This window comes from Callospermophilus lateralis, chromosome 3 (assembly GCF_048772815.1).
Source record: "Callospermophilus lateralis isolate mCalLat2 chromosome 3, mCalLat2.hap1, whole genome shotgun sequence".
NCBI classification, from domain to species: Eukaryota; Metazoa; Chordata; class Mammalia; order Rodentia; family Sciuridae; genus Callospermophilus; species Callospermophilus lateralis.
Genome location: NC_135307.1, coordinates 94,556,200 through 94,575,323, shown reverse-complemented (window position 1 = coordinate 94,575,323; position 19,124 = coordinate 94,556,200). Strand labels below are relative to the sequence as shown.

General features: G+C 34.0%; 1 protein-coding gene across 1 annotated transcript in view; it reads left to right on the top strand.

Annotated features, from left to right (window-relative positions):
- The window catches only part of Cep152 (centrosomal protein 152), a 76,940-nt gene that overhangs the window by 32,183 nt on the left and 25,633 nt on the right, over positions 1–19,124 (top strand). Inside the window, exons 13-17 of the mRNA XM_076848553.2 lie at positions 10,931–11,135; positions 15,022–15,150; positions 15,765–15,874; positions 16,636–16,764; positions 16,901–17,036. Of these exons, the coding sequence (XP_076704668.2) occupies positions 10,931–11,135; positions 15,022–15,150; positions 15,765–15,874; positions 16,636–16,764; positions 16,901–17,036 (709 nt within the window). The remainder of the gene's footprint in view (positions 1–10,930; positions 11,136–15,021; positions 15,151–15,764; positions 15,875–16,635; positions 16,765–16,900; positions 17,037–19,124) is intronic.

Genomic DNA, 19,124 nt, shown 5'->3' with positions numbered 1-19,124 from the left:
AAGAACTGAAACAGGCTGGTTAGTCATTGAGTTCATTGAGAAGACATCCAATGAAATGCAGCATAAGGGAAGAAACATTCAGCTTCTAGTCATCCCTCACACCAATGTTAACAGATGATAATTGTGCTTTGAAAAAACTACAAATATTTATTTTCAGATCAAATTTAAAGGGCATAGGTGAGAAGAGATTTGTACCTTTCCTTTGGGTGAACTGTGTGATTCTTAAAATAAGAGGAAGCAGCAGTTTTCCCAATATTGAGAATTTTAATTCTTTGTTGACTTGAGCTACCTTCAAATCACTTACCCAAATAGTAGTGGCTCCAAGCTTGTATTACCAACACCATCTCCCTTAAGCTACTGCCTAGTAAATTTTAAGGGCTTAACCTCAGTGTTCTATTTTACATTCATGGAATTTGAGTAGCTAAATCTGCATGCAGCTTGCAGACAGCTTCCTCTCTCTCTTATTATAGTTGGCTGCTAAGCTCAAATAATAAACATTTAACAAGTGGAATGCCTTTTCCCTTTGGTCTTCGCAGCAGGCTTCATAAGGGACTATAGTTTATTTGAATTTAAGGGAACCAACGTCCATAGGGCTTTAATAGTAAGCCTAAATGAAGAACTGGTCCCCACCACTGGCTCTTTCCCTTTTGAGGAAAAAAGAGAAAATTATTTTAGCAAGCACTTTCTCTGCTAACTTGGCTCCCTCTAGAAGTACAGGATGTGCTATTTCAGTGGTCAACATTTAGTCAGAAAAGAAATGAGGGAGGCATAATTTTTTAACTGAGCAAAATAAACACTGTACTTATAATTCACCACATAGCATAGCACAGGAAAATACAATGTCATGTATTTAATATTATATTTCTTACATAATTATATTTCTAATTCTTATAATTATTATGTCGTCTATTTCTACATAGAAATATAGTGGCTTAAATATAGTGGATTTCATGTAGTGGTTTAAATAGGTGAGATCTTCTATACACGAACATAGTTACATAATATGCTTTGCATTTACAAAAACTACCTATATGTATCACAGGGAACTTATTTTATAATTTTAAAAACTCTACAAAATATTATTCCTTCTCTCTTCTTCTCTACATACAAAATATTCTAACATTTTACTTGGAATCATCTGAAAACTGAAGACTAGTAAAAATTTTGACTCAGATGCTATAATTTTTAAAAAAATACTTTTTAGAACAGCTTAGGTTTACAAAAAAAATTACATCATGGGGAGAGTTCCTATATATGCAGCTCCCATTTTTGCCTACTAACATCTTACATTGACCTGGTACATTTGTTAAAGTTAATTGATATTAATTGATATTGATGCATTATTATTAACTAATGTTTACAGTTTATTTAGATGTTCTTAGTTTTTACCCAGTGTCCCATTTCTCAGGATCCCATCCAGGTACCACATTGCATTTAGGAGTCATATTTCCATATATCCTTCTTGACTTCTTTTGTTTTAATGATATTGACAGTTTTGAGGAATATTATTCAGGAATATTGGAATTTGATATTTTCTCATGATTATATTTTTCTCATGGTTTCTATAGAAAACCACAGAGATGAGATTCCATTTTAGTTTCTTCATATTAAAGGTGTACACTATCAACTACTACTTTCCAAAAGTATCTTTCTCCTCCATTGGGGAAAAATTAGAAATATAGATTAAGAAAAAAGTAAAATCACCCATAATATTACCTCATTTTGTGTGAAGAAAACCACTGTTAACACTTCATTATCTAACTTCCATGTTATCTGCTTTGTGTGTTTCTAAAAAATAATATTGAATATACTGTTTTATGATATCCTTTAATTTAGTACATTGAAATCTTTTAATGTCAATCAATATTGTTATATATGATTTTAATGGATATGTAGATTCATGAACCATATTTTAGTTTGTAGTATAATATTGTTTAAAAATTTTTATTATAAGTAATTCAGTATCATTATTACAGTCATCTTTGTATTCAAATCTTTATTCACATCTTTATTTCCACAAGATGTAGAATTATTGCCAAAGGGTGTTCACATAGTTAAGGATTTTGACAGATGTTGCCAAACAGTCCTAATGTTTACTTATTACCTATATTGTGTGGCAGTACCTATTTCTCTGCACCCTAGCCATTGCTTAAAGTTATCACTTTTCCTATTTAAAATTTTATGTCCTACATTATTAGATCTATCACTCTTTTCCTTTATAATTTCTTCATGTTTAAAAAGGTGGTATTTCCTAGTGCTTTCTGTAGTTTTATTTTACTTTTTAAACATTTAAAACTGTGAAATATAACACAGAGAGTGCATGAAACATGAGTGTAGAGTTTTACAAGGTATTTGAAAGTGAATGCTCATGGGATCACCACCAAGGTCAAGAAATAAACAGTGCCAGTTGCTGTGCACGTTCCTCTTTCCGTCCATAACCTTGAGATTAAGTGCTATCTAAACTTCTATTCCTTTTCTTGTTTTTCCTTATCCTTTAAATACCCAATTTTTCTCACCTACAGATTATTTGACATGCCTTCATATTAAGGGAAGCCATGTATTGGTATTTTTGTAGCTTTATTGAGATATTTTTATATACCATAAGTCAACCATTTAAAGTGTTTTTTGTATATTCACAGAGCTGTGTAATCACCACCACAACCTAATTTTAGAACATTTCAGTGTCCCAAAAAGAAACCCTCATACCTATTGCTAGTCATTCCATATTGCCTCTTCTTGCCTCCACAGTTCCAGTGCACCACTATTTTCTGTCTCTATGTATTTTCCTACTCTATATATTTCACATAGAGTTATATAACATGTGGTCTTTTGTGATTGGCTTCTTTTAGTTAGCCTACTATTTTCAAGGTTTGTCGATGTTGTACATGTATCAGTACTTCATTCCATTTTGTAGCCTGATAATATTCTATTATGTGGATATGCCACATTTCATTTATTCATTCATCTGCTACTGGATATTTATTTAGGTTGTTTCTACTTTTTTTCAATTACTAATCATGGTGCTATCAATATTTATGTTCAGAATTTCATGTGGACATATGTTTTCATATATATTGTAATATATGAGTGGAATTTCTTAGTTGCTTGGTAACTCTATTTCTATCATTTTTGGGGACCATCAAACTGTTTTGCAAAGTGCCTTCACTATTTTATGTTTCCTTCATCAATGTACAAAAGTTTCAGTTTTAAAACCAATACTTGTTTTCCCTTTAAAAAAAATAGATAGATAGATAGATAGATAGATAGTATGCTCTTCCAGGTACGTGTGAAATGGTATCTCATTGTGGTTTTGATTTGATGGTTAATGATGTTGAATATCTTCATATGTTCATTGGCTATTTTTGTATCTTATTTGGAGAAATGTCTATTCAAATCTTTTGCCTTTTGGATTGTCTTTTTATTATTTAGTTTTAAGAGTTCTTTGACTATTCTGAATACAGGTGCCTTGTCAGATATGTGATTTGCAAATATTTTCTCCTATTCTGAATTGGAGTTTTTTTTTTTTCACTTTCTTGATAGCATCCCTTTGATCCTAAAAAAAAGTCCTTAATTTTATGAAATCCAGCTTACCTGTGTTTTACTTTGGTTGCTTGTGCTTTGAGTATCATACTTTAAGAAATCTTTCTATAATCTAAGATCCTAAAAATTTGTATCTATCTTCTGTTCCAAGAGTTTTATCTTTTGCATTAGGTTTGGGATCCATTGTGAGTTAAGTTTTATATATGGTATGAGCTAGGAATCCAACTTTATTCTTTTTGTGTGTGGATATCCAGAAGTCCCAGTATCATTTGTTAAAAAGACTATTTCCTTTTAAATTGTTTTTACACTCTTGTTGAAAATCAATTGACTGTAGATGTGAGGATTTATTTCTGGGTTCTCAATTCTGTTCCATTGATCTGTGTCTGTTCTTATGCTAGTACCATACTGTCTTGAGGTAAATTTTGTAGTATATTTTGAAACCAGGAAATGTGAGTTCCTCTAACTTTGTTTTTCTTTATCAAATTTGTCTTGACTCTTCTGGATTTCTTATTAATTCATTTCCATTTCAATTTCAGAATCAGTTTGTCAGTTTTTGCAGAGAAACAAGCTAAGATTTTGATGGGGGCAACAATGAATCCATACATTGCCATCTTAACGATATTGTCTTCTGATTCCTGAATATGGGATATTTTCCTGTTTATTTAGATCTTTGTTTCTTTGATTTATATTGTAGTTTTCAGTATATAGGCTGTGCTTCTTTCATTTGTTAAGTTTATTCTCTCTGCTATTCTTTTTGTTTGATTATTTTCTTAGGTTTATTTCTGGGTGGTTTGTTAATAGTATATAGCAATACAGTTGATTTTTGTATATTGATCTTGTATACTATCACATTGCTGAACTTATTTACCAATTAAAATAATTTTCTTAGTGGATCCCTTTAATTTTTTTTTATATTCAAGACCATGTTATCTGAATAAAAGAAATTATTTTACTTATTTCTGTCCTGTGTATATGGATGTATTCTTTCTTTTTCTTTTTTGACTAGTTGCTCTGGTTAGAATCTCTACAACACTGTCAAATAGAAATGACTGTGAATCTTCCATCATTCTTAATTCCAGCCTTCCACAAAGTCTTAGGGCATGGTGACCTTTAGTCTGATTTCCAGTAGAATATTCATTGATATCAGCATTCTGGTCATGGCCACTTAACTAATCTCTGTGACAGTCTAGCTCTTCCCTATTCTCTTCTTCTGAGCTCTTAACAGAATTGCCTATAGTGCTCTGCCTTCAGTATTTTAGATTTTTTTTTCTGGCCTCCTTCTCCAAACTCTTCTAGTCTTTTCCCATTACCCAGCTTCAGAGCTATTTCCACATTTTCAGGTTCATTACTAGCAACCATCCCACCCCTATTAACAATTTTCTGTATTATTCTAGTAGATGTTACTATAACAAAGTACCTGAGACTGGATGACTTTATAAGAGATTTATTTTTTTTAAAATCATGGTTCTGTAGGTTCAAGGTCAAGGGACTGAGTCTGGTGATGACCTTCTTACTGGTAGAGTTCTGAGTTGGGTAGTGAGGGCTTCACATGGCAAGAGACAGTGCATGTATCTCTTGTCTCTCTCTTTCTCATGAAGCCACCAGTATTCAATCATGTGTCTTTCACCCTGATGACCTTATCTAATTATGACCACGTCTCCAAAGGTCTACTTCTAAACTTGGGTTATGTTTTCACTCTCTTCATGGTTCACATTGGGGTTAAACATCAACACGTGAACACTTGTGAGACACACTCACACCATATCTAAACCATAGCATGGTTTTAATTTTTCTTCACATAGTGACTAATGATATTAAGCATCTTTGAATGTGCTTCACTTTTTTCTTACTTTTTATTTCCTGATGTAGGCTCAGTTGTCATTTACATACATTGTTTGGTTGAGTAGGTTGAGTGTCATGTTGAAATAATTTGAACACTTAAAAAAATTGGATTGCTTTTCTAATTATTGGATTGTTTACATAGTCCAGGATACATTTCCTTTATCTGATATGGGTTGTGAATATTTTCTCTCAGTTTTTGGTTAAACTTTTCATTTTCTTAATGGTATGCTTTGAAAGTAGAAAGTCTTTACTAATTCTCCTGATTTGATCATTATATATTTTATATATATGTTATTATACTCTACAGCATAAATATGTACAATTATTTTATGTCAATAAAAATTATATACCTGGAAAAAAAGTTCCAAGTTTTTATGAATTCCAGTTTATCATTTTTCTCTTGTATAGATTACAGCTTTCATGTTTTATAACTTTGTAACTCAATGTTATAAGCATTTTTGTTCAGTGATTTTCTAGAAGTTTGGTAGTTTTCTCTCTAATGTTTATGATCCATTATAAGTTAGTTTGTAAGTATGGTGTGAGGTAAGGATGCATATTTACTTTTTCTATACCCATATTCAGTTATCCAACACCATTTGTCAGAAAAATATTTTCTTTCCTCATTGAATTTCCTTAGTGTCTTTGTTGATAATCAGTTGGCCACACGTGGGTGGACCTATTTCTGTTCTCTCTTTTCTGTTCCATTGATCTTTTTTGCTAATACCAATCTTGATACTGTGGCTTCACGGTGAGTCTTGGAAAGGCTGGGAAAAGTCGTTCAACTTTGTTTTCTTCTTCAAGATTGCTTTGACTATTCCAAGTCCTTTGCATTTCAGAATTTTATAGCAAGTGTTAATTTCCTCCCAAAACTCATGAAATTTTAATCATGTTTGTGTTCAATCTAGAGGCCTATTTGGCTGGGTGTGGTGGTGCACCTGTACTTTCAGTAGCTTGGGAGGCAGAGGCAGGAGAATTGCAAGTTCGAAGCCAGCCTCAGCAATTTGGCAAGGCCCTAAGCAACTCAGCAAGACCCTGTCTCTAAATAAAATATTTTAAAAGGGGCTGGGGATGTAGCTTAGAGATTAAGTGCCTCTGGTTCAATTCCCAGTACCAAAAAAAAAAAAAAATATATATATATATATATATATATATATATATATATATATATATATATATATATATATATACCAATTTGGGGAACATTAACATCTTAAGGGTAGAGTCTTCAATTTCTGAGCTGTTTAGATCTTTAATTTTTCTCAATAATATTTTATGAGTTGTTAATGCTGTTAATTCTTTGTAACTTTTTCAGTTTCTTTTCTGACTTCATTTTGGATAACTGCTGTTAAAATGCTGGATAATGTTTTTAGTGTAGAGATATTCCTTTGGTAGATGAATTTCACTTAATCCAGCAGAATTATCTTTAGCATTTTCTGTTTGTTTTTAAGAGCATGTCTGCTAGTGACAGATTTTATTTTCCTTATATTTGCTAATTATATAATTCTGGATAAATACTCATTTATCTGAGCACTTGAAAGATATATTGATTCATTGGCATCAGTAATTTCTGAAGAGAATTTCATTGTCTTTCTGACATGGTTTCTATTTGTAATGTGTAACAGTCTTACTCCTAATGTTTTAAGATTTTTTTTTCTTAGTTTTTATCACTTTGATTATGATGTGTCTAGGTCTGTTTTTCTTTTAGTTTATAAGGTGGGGTTTACTGAGTGTCTTGAATATGTGAATCTATTATGTCCTTTATCAGATTTATAAAAATATCAACCACTGTCTCTTGGAATATCTTTTTCCTCTTCTTTTGGTTCTCTAGTTACACATATTGGACCTTTGATGGTTACCCACAGTTCCCTAAGACTTTGTTCATTTTTTAAATATTTTTTCTTTATCTTTTTTGTTTTTATTTTGGATAATTGTTTTATGCTTCTTTCCAAGTTTACTAATTGTCTCCTATTATATTTCTTCTAATGAGCCTAACCAGTGAGGTTCTTGTTTTTGTTTTGTTTTAAACTTCCAGATACTGTTATTTTTATTGATTTTCACCTCATTCTTTATAGTTTTTCTCTTTCGAGAATTTCTCCTTTTTTTTAAATTAATTTCAAGTGTGCTTTCTTATGTTTTCTTTAACAAAATGTAAGATAGAATAGCTGCTTTAAATATATTTATTTTATTTTTTTTTTAGAGACAGAGTCTCATTGAGTTGCTTAGGGCCCCACTGAGTTGCTAAGACTGTCTTTGAATTTACAATCCTTGCCTCAGCCTCCCGAACCACTGGGATTACTGGCATGTGCCACCGTACCTGGCTACTTTAAATTTTAAAACTCCTTTGTGATAGTTCTAGCATTTGGATCATATATTGTCTTTTAAAATTGGTCACAATCTCGGTTAGTTGTATACTAAGTAATTTCAGATTGTATTCTAGGCATTGTGAATTTTATGTTGTATTGAAATGCCATGACCAGCGCTGCCAAACTAGCAGGTTCCAATGAGGGATGATAGGAGATTGGAAAAATAAAGACCCAGGTACTCAGATCTCGAAGATAAACAGCTGGGATTGGGTAGAGCACTACTCTCTGATGGAGAAGCAGGTCTAAAGAATTATGCCAATTACAATCTTTATTGTATATGTCTCATTAATTAGATTAAAGACTATGTAAGCATTATTCTTTGTATTCATGAAAGTTACCGAGTTAACAACATTATGCAGTTTATTTTTATTCCTCAGTTACATTCTACAGTTGCAATGTGCAATGTTAGGAGCATTGTGTAGCTCTCAAGAAAAGCCATTGTTTAAAATTACTATTATATAAGCATGTTCAGGAGCAGCAGAGCTAGTGAAATATTGTGGTTGTCTTAGCAAGAGAATTCTTTCATTCTCAGGAGCTGTGTGCCTGAGAGCAAGGTAGAGGCTGATAAGACTCTAGCACAGAGCCTTACCATAGCAACCGGGCATTCTGTATCTTTGTACAGAAACTTTCCCAGGTACCAAGCATGCCACAACCATGAAGTCATTCATCAGGAACCCCAGTCTTAGACACCGGTCTCCCAATAACTGTCATCTCTCTCCATATAGAAACTTATGTGGGTGTTGTAAATCTCAATTGTCCAAGCCTTTGCCACATTAGCTCCCTCAGGAGTTTAGTCATCATGAAACCTGTGTGTGGCAGTTGTTTTCCAAATTGTTGCTATGTTTGTTTGAGGGTCTGTTCTGTACAAGTATAATTCAGAGCTTATATTGTGGCTTGTGCAAGTTTATATACAGAATTCAGGATTGTTCACTCCAGTTCTCTCCTCCTCAGAAGTCTTCCTGCACTCTTTACTGATTTTTAGCAGTTTGATCTTTATGTGACATATGGTGGTTTTCCTCATGTTTCTTCTGCCTGAGATTCATTCAGCTTGTACGTTTTATGGAATTTTAGTTTTCATCAAAGTAGGAAGATTTTGACCATTATTTTTTCAAATATTCTGTCCCCTTTCCCTCTCCTCTTCCGAGACTTCACTTGTACATGTTAGAAGACTTAATATGCTGTATATATTTCTGTTTCACTCTTCTGTTTTTAATTTTGTAGAGTTTTATTTCTGTGTTTTTTTGTTTTTAACTACAGAGAAATCTCTTCAATAGGTTTTCTGCATGTACTTCACAGAGAATACTTAATGATTTCTTTTTTCATTTTTGGATGTAAATTTATTTTATACTAATGTCCTTTACTATGTATACATGGAAACTGAATATAAATTAAATTAAGAGTAAACATGCTTTCTATTCTTATTCAATATAAAATCACACATATCAAATGACAAATGTTTTATTGAAACCAAATGGCACTTTTTATATTTGTGTGCACTTTTTACTTTGTATTCACTAATCATTTTTTCTTTAGTGTAAAATATACTGTTAATCTCACCCAGTACATTTTTCGTTTTAGGTATTGTCACTGTCATCTTATAAGTCTAATTTGTTTTAATATCCTCTGTTGCTCTCATCATTTTCGTATTTTTCCTTATCTTTCTGGGACATATGGAATACATTTAATTAATTCTGTTGTATGTGTCATTGCTGATCAGTTTCTGTTGACTGGTTTTTTTCCTGATTGTATTTCATATTTTCCTTCCTGCTTCTTTGCATGCCTAGTAAATTTTGATTGGATGCTACACATTTTGAGTTTTATGTTTCAGATGCTGGATTTTATTGTATTTTTTTAAAATATTTTTTTAGTTGTAGATGGACACAATATCTTTATTTATTTTTATGTTGTACTGAGGACTGAACCCAGTGCCTCACATGTGCAAGGCACACGCTCTACCTCTGAGCCACAACTCCAGCCCCTATTGTATTTTTTAAATTGCACTTTCTTTGTGACACACTTACTTGGAATTCATTTCATTCTTTCAAGGGTTTGTTTATAGGCTTTGTCAGAGCATGCTTAGAGTACACTTTAATCTGGGGCTAATTTTGACCTTCTGCTAAGGCAATGTTTGATACCTGTGAAACAGTACAATTTTCCACTATGGCTCAGTGGAATGCAACACATTCCTGCCCCTATTCTTTTGCTATGGTTCTTTCCCTGTCTACACACACTTATACACATAAGTTCTTATTCTGTGCAGCTCCTTTTATTCCATATATATTTTTTATATTTAAAATATTTTTATGTGTATAATATATGTATATATATTATACACACACACACACATATATAAAATATATATTTCTATATTATGCAACTCTTTTTTCCCTAATATTTTCTCCCCTCAAATTTTAGCTACTTCTGCTTCCCCAGACTCTGAACTCTTTGTCTGCAACTTAATGAAATTACTGGGCCCTGTTTGAGTTTCCCCTCCATCACTATGCCCTGGAGACTTCAGGCAAAAAGTTGGGCTATCATGGGCCTCACTGTGTTTGTTTTCCTATCCTCAGAAATCACTATTCTTGCTGCCTGTTTAATGATTAAAAACCGTTGCTTTATCTATTTGATTGGTTTTTTTTTCCGTCTTAAAGAGGAAGCTAGATCTGGTCTTAGTTAATCTATTATGGCAAGGAACAGAATATCTCATCCCAGCCTTTAAGTTTATTGAAACTAAAATTGGGTTGAAATTAGCATGGTTTTTATTTCTGTGCTGTTTCAGGTGCATAGACATCCATTCAGGCTTGTGTTTCAGGAAGTTGAAAGAGATAACAGAAATTATAGGTTAGGGTAGCTAGTGTGTAGTATCGTTTTCCTCCTAATGTCCATGTTGTTTCTCTTGAAACATGTATACAACATGCCATGTATCAAAAACACAAATGGAAGCCATGTCACAGTTCTCATGTCCAGACTCCTTAGAATGAAGTAGCAGAACTACACTTTCTTGAAATTATTTCTGTACATGGGGACACAGCACAAGTGACATCATTGTGTATGACAAAGTTTAAAATTGTTTGAAATATTAGTGTATAATTGTGTAGGTGACACAACATGGTTAGGGATGCCATTAGTACTTTGAAGGAGGTACTTGCTTTGTTATCCAATTTAACCCACAATTTCTGCATTAGCTTAGTGCCACAGGAAGACCTGAGTGAAGAGCTTTCTAAAGATGAGATCATACTGAAGTTGAAAGTAGAAGTGCAGCACCTGCTGGGGAGCAACTCAGTGAAGCGTCATCTGGTGGCTCAGTTACAAAAGGACCTCAAGGACTGTCACAAGAAAATTAAAGATCTCCAAGAAGTGAAGAAAGATGACAGGAGCATCGAGATTGAGGTTTGTAGAGCCTAGAAGCTGTTTTGAAAAGATGTAATAAAGAAACTTTCTTGTTTTTTTTGTTGTTGAAAGGAAACCTTTGGCTGACAAGGATCATTTGACTTTAGAAGTAAAGTTTAAAGAGGAAATGCCACTTAAAGGAATGTATTTTCTGCTTACTCTTGTCACCTAGTAAACGAGATGCCAATTAGGTAAAATTTCTTTACCACAATTTAAGAAAGCATTCTATGTAACAGAGTCTTGCACTTTTTTCAAGGTTAATTTATATCAGTAGTGCTTTAAAATCTGATTTTTAATTGCTCAGTTGGTAGAGTGCTTGCCTTGCATGCACAAGGCCCTGGGTTTAATCCCTGGCACCACACACACACACAAAAAAAAAGAAAAAAATCTGATTTTTTTCTGCACAATGAAATCCTTTAGAATTTTGAATGTGAGATTTCCCTGATCCATATTCTTCTAACAAAAGTCACTGTATACAAGGAAATAAACCATACAGTGGTGATAAAGATGGGAGAAGCATAAACGCAGATTCTGTGAGTTCTTGAATTCCACTTTTGTATTCTTCAGGCAGTATCCTCGCTTCATAGGTAAGGAAAATGAATCTGGGGGAGTCGGTGAGCTTTCTAAGGTAACAGAGTCAGTCTTAGGCAAATTGAAACTAAAACTTGACTGATAAATGTCCAAGGCTGCTTCCTTAGGGCCATGCTGTGTTCAGCCCACCTTTCCTTCACAAATCCTCATCTACCTATACTGCCAAGAGAAAGTGATACAGGAAACGCCTAATAATTAAGAAAGGGCAAGGGGGAAAGGAAGGACATGAAAGGATATTAAACTTCTGTATGTTCTAAAAGGAAATCTATTAAGAGAAAGAACACATCAGTTTCAAGTTTCTTGGCTATCTTTCTAAAGAGAACTGAACAATCAAAATCCTCCCCTGGGTATTTCTAAGTATACATTCTAAGTTTCAAGAGGGCCAGCAAAACTATTTATGGATTATTTGGCATGTTTCTTTTATGAACACTTGAATGATATGGATATTTGTTGCTTTATACATACTTTATAGTATATTTTTATGTTCATTTATAATCATCTTATATAGAACAATTTAAAGTCATTATGGAGTGTTGTATTCTTTTGTTTTCATTTAATATGACTTCATAGCAGTAGTTTAATATTTAAAGCTGAATTTTCACTCAGGAATCTTATCTATAATAATAAAATTGTTCTGTACAAAACCCCAATAATACTGCTGTATGACTATTTTAGTCAGCTTTTTTTTTTTTTGCCACCATGACTAAAAGAACTCAACCAGAACAATTGTAGAGGAAGAAAAGTTTATTAGAGGGCTCAAGGTTTCAGAGGTCTTGGTCCATAGAAGGCCGGCTCCATTCCTCAGGGCTCAAGGTAAGGCAGAATATCCTGGCAGAAGAGTGTGGCAGAGGGAAGCAGCTCACATGGTGATCAGGAAGCAGAGAGAGAGATCTCCACTCTGCAGATACAAATATATACCCAAAGCCACACACTAATTCTTGCCTCGTTCAGCTATATCTTGCCACTTCAGTTACCACTCAGTTAATTCCTATCAGGGCATTGAATCACTGATTGGGTTCAGACTCTTACAACCCAATCATTTCTCCTCTGAACCTTCTTGCATCGTCTCACATGTGAGCTCTTGGGGGACACCTCACATCGAAACCATAACAGTGACATTTCTAGGATAATATGGAATTGGGAGCCTGCCCATACATAGCACTGGGCAGTGATGGGGAGCAGATCAAATATTATGCAATTCACTCCAATTGACCAACCGGGGCCAGTAAGGTAGATTGTGGTTAGAATATGGTAAAGGCGTTAGGTAAACCAGACTGGCTTACTAGCAGCCATATCTACACTGAATTTTTTTGTGAACACAGAACTTTTTGTGTCTGATTCTCAATGAACAGTTTTACCATACCTCAAGTTGTGGTTGAAGCTAAACCCTGATTCCAAAAGTATTGGAGAGGCAATGTTCAGTAGCCAACTCAGAAGGTTTCTATCTAGAATCTTTTTAGACATAGAGTTAGTGTATTAAATTTCTTGTTTTCTTGAAGATAGTGTGTTCAGTATTCTACTTTTGAGAAGAAATTTTATTGTGACATTCAAGTAATCTTTTCACTTTAAAGATCTTTTTTTTAAAAAAAAAATTAGTTATAGTTGGAAACAATACCTTTATTTTATTTATTTATTTTTATGTGATGCTGAGGATCAAACCCAGGGCCTCTCACGTGCTAGGCAAGCTCAATACCACTGAGCCACAACCCCAGCCCCTAAAGATCTTTTTAAAGGTACTGTGCTGATAAGTCCAAGTACCTAGTCCCTGTGTGATTGCAGTGTGATGATTCATCAAAACCAAGTATAAAATCTAGCCCTGAAAAGCATATTCCAGTGTATCAGTATAATGTGACTTTTATTCCCAGTAATAAAAACTCATCAGTTTGGAAGAAGCACAAATGAGTATCATAAAAAATAGAGGCCAAGTCTTTTAAAAACAGAAGACCATTCTAGGGAATAAATAACATCTTTAGGTTTCATGCCTGCCTCATTCCCTGCATTTGGACAGAAGCTAAAAAAGAGTAAATATTCTTAGCCCTTATTCTGACTGGGGTTGTAGAAATGTTTTTTGGGATAGGTGGCAGGTGAAAAGAGAAAAGTCAGCTTGAGCTGTTTGACTCTGAAGGAATGAAGACTTATGCTCTACACTGAATTGGAAGACTGTCCAAAATTTGCATGGGCAGAGATACCTGCCCCCCTGTCAGGAGCAGAACAAAAGTTGTTATAGATATTTGTTAAACATTGGAGAAAAGAACTCACAGTCAGGCATATAATATACCAATAAGTCAAATATAGTAGATATAGTAGATGAATTTAAGAAATTGTTGTGATTCCCTCTCAATAAAGAAATAGATAAGGAAAACATTCAGATAGGAAGAGGAAAATATGTAAAGTTATTTAAACAGACAAATGTGGGAAGATGGAAAAACAAATGAATTATATATAAGAGGTTGCACTCTGGTGACAACACAAGAAATACAAAGGAAACCAATTGTCAGATGCCCCTTTCCCATCGGACAACAATTATTTAAGGATAATCATTGGCAATGGAGATGAAAGTTGGATGGACCCATGTATCACCCAATGGTATCATTTATGTGATCTTTCTAAAAAGCAAGTTGTCAAAGTTTATTATGAAGCTTTAAAATTGTACCTATTAAATAAAACATACATGAGTTAATACTGTTACAAATATTTACAGAAATAGAGTAAATGCTTATAGAGTATGATGAGAAATAAGATATTTGCCTAGTCTCAAAGAATCTTTTCAGAAGATATTTATTATTTTACAAGCCAAAGGTGGTAAATTTACAATGGAAATGGCTAGAAGACACTGTCTTCAACAGTGAGGCATATTGCTATCCACTATCTGCTACCACAAGCATGTATCATTTCTTTGGCATTCATGAATCTAGTAAAAAATAATATCAGAAAAACCCAAATTGAAGGATAATACTACAAAATAACTGATTAGTTCTCCTAGAAAATGTCATGGGTTTGAAAGATAGAGACTGAAGAACTCTCATTGATTAGAGAAGACTATTGAGACATAACTTAATGCAGTGTGGAATCATGGAATTTGATCTTGAACCAAGAAAAAGGATACCAGAGGAAAACTGGAGACATTTGTGTGATGTCTGCAGATTGATTGGTAATACTGCATCTGTGTTAATTTCCTGGTTTTGATAACTGTGTCATATGTGGGGAAGTGTGAAATTATGCATGCTGTTTTGCAGGGTTTTTTAATATAAAATTATTCAAAAACAAATACTTTTGATTTCTTTTTAACACTTAGACCAAAACAGATACTTCAGAAAAGCCAACTAATCAATTATGGCCTGACTCTTCTACTTCTGATATGACTATTAGAGATGATGTATTGCAACTTAAAAATGAAATTCAAGTTTTACAACAACAAAATCAGGTAATTAAAAATGTCCTATAAGTTAATGAGAATTTTCATGACCTTATTAAATATAAAAGAGATAAATACACTTTTAAAAAATACAGAAGCAATATGAGTTATTACTCAAGTATAGCAGTAGGCAGTTATAGAATCCAGTTGTTTCCCTCTACTAGTGGTTTTGGGTAGTGGTTTCTTTGGAAGTTTAGTGTAATTCCTGTTTCCTTTCTATCTAATGGCATGACTTATACAGGTGTTTTTTCCTTCTCAGCCAACCTTTGACTGAAAAGTAAAATCTTGCTTATTTATTTAGATGGTTACCAAAGATTATTGAATTTTATGACTTATTTTAAGTAACAATTAACCAGTACTTCTGGTTAAATGTTTTCATTTAATATCAAAACAAATATAAAATATTAACTTTTATTCCTATCAAAAAGCTACTTATCAAATAAATTTATGCTCTTACCAAGGTATAGAGCCATTTCTTTTGTAGAATTATGAAAATGAGATTATACCAACTATTGTTATAGGGTAGAATTGAGCACAGAGGGTGTTAAAAAGATGAAGATAGATTAATTGATGAAAATGATGTTTGTTTCCTCTAAATACTTCATTTTTTTTTTCCTGTCTAGGAACTTAAAGAAGCTGAAGAAATACTGAAAAATACAAATCAAGACTTATGTAATCAAATGAGACAAATGGTACAGGATTTTGACCGTGATAAACAGGAAACTGTGGAGCGGTAAGTATGTAGATGCCAGATGCCTGCTTTCTGGGTCCCCCTTTCTCCAAGACACCCCACCCACCCACACACAAACACACAAAGATGGATAAAATGAATGTTTCCCTTTTGGGATCTTGAATTGGCAGAGATAAGTCCCTGGCTTCTCAATTAGAATTTGGAACACATTTTCCACAGAAACGTGGAAATATGGGTTCTATATCATCATTAAGACTGCATCTCACTGAAATATTATAGCTTAGTGGGGTTTTTGTTGTTTGCTTGTTGTTAAAGCGAGTCTGGGAAACTATTTTTTATAAAGAAGAAATCTGTGGGAGGAAATATGTCTTCCAAATACGAAATCATAAACTTGGAAACAGACTTTTGGGACATAACTTACATGTGAGTTGGATGCTGCTAGTATTTGTGTTTAATATATATAACTTGGGATTTGGGAACCACACCCTCAATTATTTTAATTAATTTCTTTATAAACAGAAGTCCTCAATATAGATTACTTTGTGTTTGAATGACTGGGACATTCTCACATCCAAGTTTGTCATTTTTCTATAGAAACATGAAAAAAAAAAGAAAATTTTGAAGATTCTCATAAGATTATTGGTTATAAATTAGTTATTACTGGTTTTGGTTGGAGAAAAGCAATCTGACCATCCTTGTAATTAGCATTAGAGGGAAGAGGTGGGGAGGAAATGATTCTAGAAATCATTCTAGTGTTTCTAGTAATGCCGAGCATTGCCTTAGATCCCCTTCTCTGTTGCTAGGTGTGAAAGGACCTACCACCAGCACCATGAGGCCATGAAAGCCCAAATACGGGAGAGCCTATTAGCAAAGCATGCTTTGGAGAAGCAGCAGCTCTTTGAGATTTATGAAGCGACTCAATCTCAGCTCAGGTGAGAATAAGACTTCAGCTACTCTGCAACTATAGAGACAACCATTCTCCTAGTCCATAATTTAAAGGGAAATTGTTTGTTATGCGGCCCTTTAATTTTTCTGTGGTCATTTAGTTGCTGGTTTTGTGTATCCAAGGTCTGACATCGATAAGTTGAGTAAGGAGATAACTGCTGTGCAGGAATGTTACCTAGAAGTGTGCAGAGAGAAGGATACTCTAGAGTCGACTCTCAAGAAGACCACTGAAAAGGAGCAGCAAGCTCAGGAACAGAAGGTATGGTAAAAGTTATGCTGATTCCTCATCACCTGGTCTCTCAGGCCTCAGTTTGTCATGGAAACTGACACTTTTGGCTGGGGGATGTGAATGGGGACAGTGTCCCTAGAAGTCTCTTCACTTTGGGCTATACTACTATAACTTGGGATATATAGTAAATATTGAAATCGTTATTAAAACCTTTGTAGAAAATGTCATATACAAAGGAGGAAATGTTTTCTTGTAGATTCATTCTAGAAGGCAAAGAAGTGTGGACCAGACTCACTTTAAGCCTAAAACCCATGGCTCCTTATTTTCATTTTGTGTTGACTGCCCAACTTTCTTTGTTCCTATGACCTCTGGACAGGGTGTTCATTCCTTCAGAGGCCTTTTCCTCAGGCCCCTTTCTCTCTCAGTAGCTAATCATCATTTTATTCTTCTGGAAAGAAGGACAGGAGTTTGAACGTAGTCTCATGATAGGGAAGGTGAGAAAGGTCAGCGTGTTAGCATGACCTCTTTCAGGGGAGTTGGAAGAGTGCAATGGATGCCCTAACTTCTGGTTCTTCCAATCTGCCCTTGGTCCAGGAGTAGAGTCACAAGGAAATAGTCGCCTGAGCTTCTTTTTCTCTACCCTGGTGGGGATTCTCCCTCACACTCAGATTTGACTTTCCCTTATGCTTGGGACCAGCCTACTGACCAGTTTGAAAGCCCCCTGCCTCAGGATTAAGACATGTGTTTAAAGGCTTGAATAAATGTTCTATACAGAGAGTTTTGAGGAAATTATATTAAAGCAAGGTATTGTTACCACAGACTTTTAAAAAAGAATAGTAAAGAGAAGGTGAAGCATTCAGTTCATTTAATATTTTGATTATTTTTTTAATACATTAATATGATGAAAGAAGGTCATGTATGCATTTAGTGGAAAATTAAATGAAGCTGTTTCAGTCAGTGTTGGCAGTACAAAAAAGTTAAAAAGGATTTTATATTATCTAGAAATTAAGAACTTAGCTTTCAGTGATGTTTTTAAAATTAAAATATGGAGACGATCTCTGTTTTAAATATATATATATATTGGCAAGAACATAAGAGCAGTTCTCTCAATGAAGCCATTCTTTTCAGGAATTTTTGTTTGGGTGCGTTTAAAATAATCAATTTGACTATAAAATTGGATTTCATATAATAGGTGAGTTGCAATTAATAACTGTTACTGACTGATATTTGGACTTATGAATGTTTGTACATGGAGGAAAGGTTAATACTGCTGCTGTTTGGCTCTTTCCAAAAAAACAAATTTAGCAGTTAATTTTTTTTTAATTTAAAATTATCATGCAGTATAAGAAGTTATTTTTTCCTTATTGGATGAATAGTTTATTGATTTTTTTAACACTTGTATATATTTGTCAGATTACAGAATAGTCATAGCACTGTAAAAACTCCCTGTGCTATCATTTTGTAATCACATCTACTCCCCACTTACAGGTCCAATGTATTTGGAACATTAGATGTTTATTTTCTTCCTTCTCTGGGAATTGTTTAGGCTTTTTTTTTTTTTTTTTTTTAATACCGGGAATTGAACTCAGGGTCACAAAACCACTGAAGCACATCCCCAGCCTTATTTTGTATTTTATTTAGGGACAGGGTCTCACTAAGTTGCTTAGTGCCTTGCTTTTGCTGAGGCTGGCTTTGAACTCAAGATCCTCCTGTCTTAGCCTCCCAAGCCACTGGGATTACAGATATGCGCCCGGCTCAGTTTTTTAAATTGTGGAACTATAAGCCCTTAGTCTTTGTAAGCCAACCAGAATGAAGCACTTTTATATTTAGGAGAGTTTATTTAATCTTTTCATCTCTCCTAGAGATTAATAAAGATATACCAGTTTGTTTTCCTAGGAAATGTTTTCCCATGCGCAGTTCTAGAACTTACTCTGGAGCAGCCTAGGGAGCTTTTGGGGTACCCCTTCTCTGCAGGACACAACTATTTTCTTGTGGTTGAGCTTTAGGTAGGGAACTTAGTTTGGCTATAGAGTTCATGGAACAGGCAACCCCAAGAGCCCAAGGTTATATTTTAATGTTTCACATATGCTGTTTTCTGAAACACTTGTTGAGTCAAGC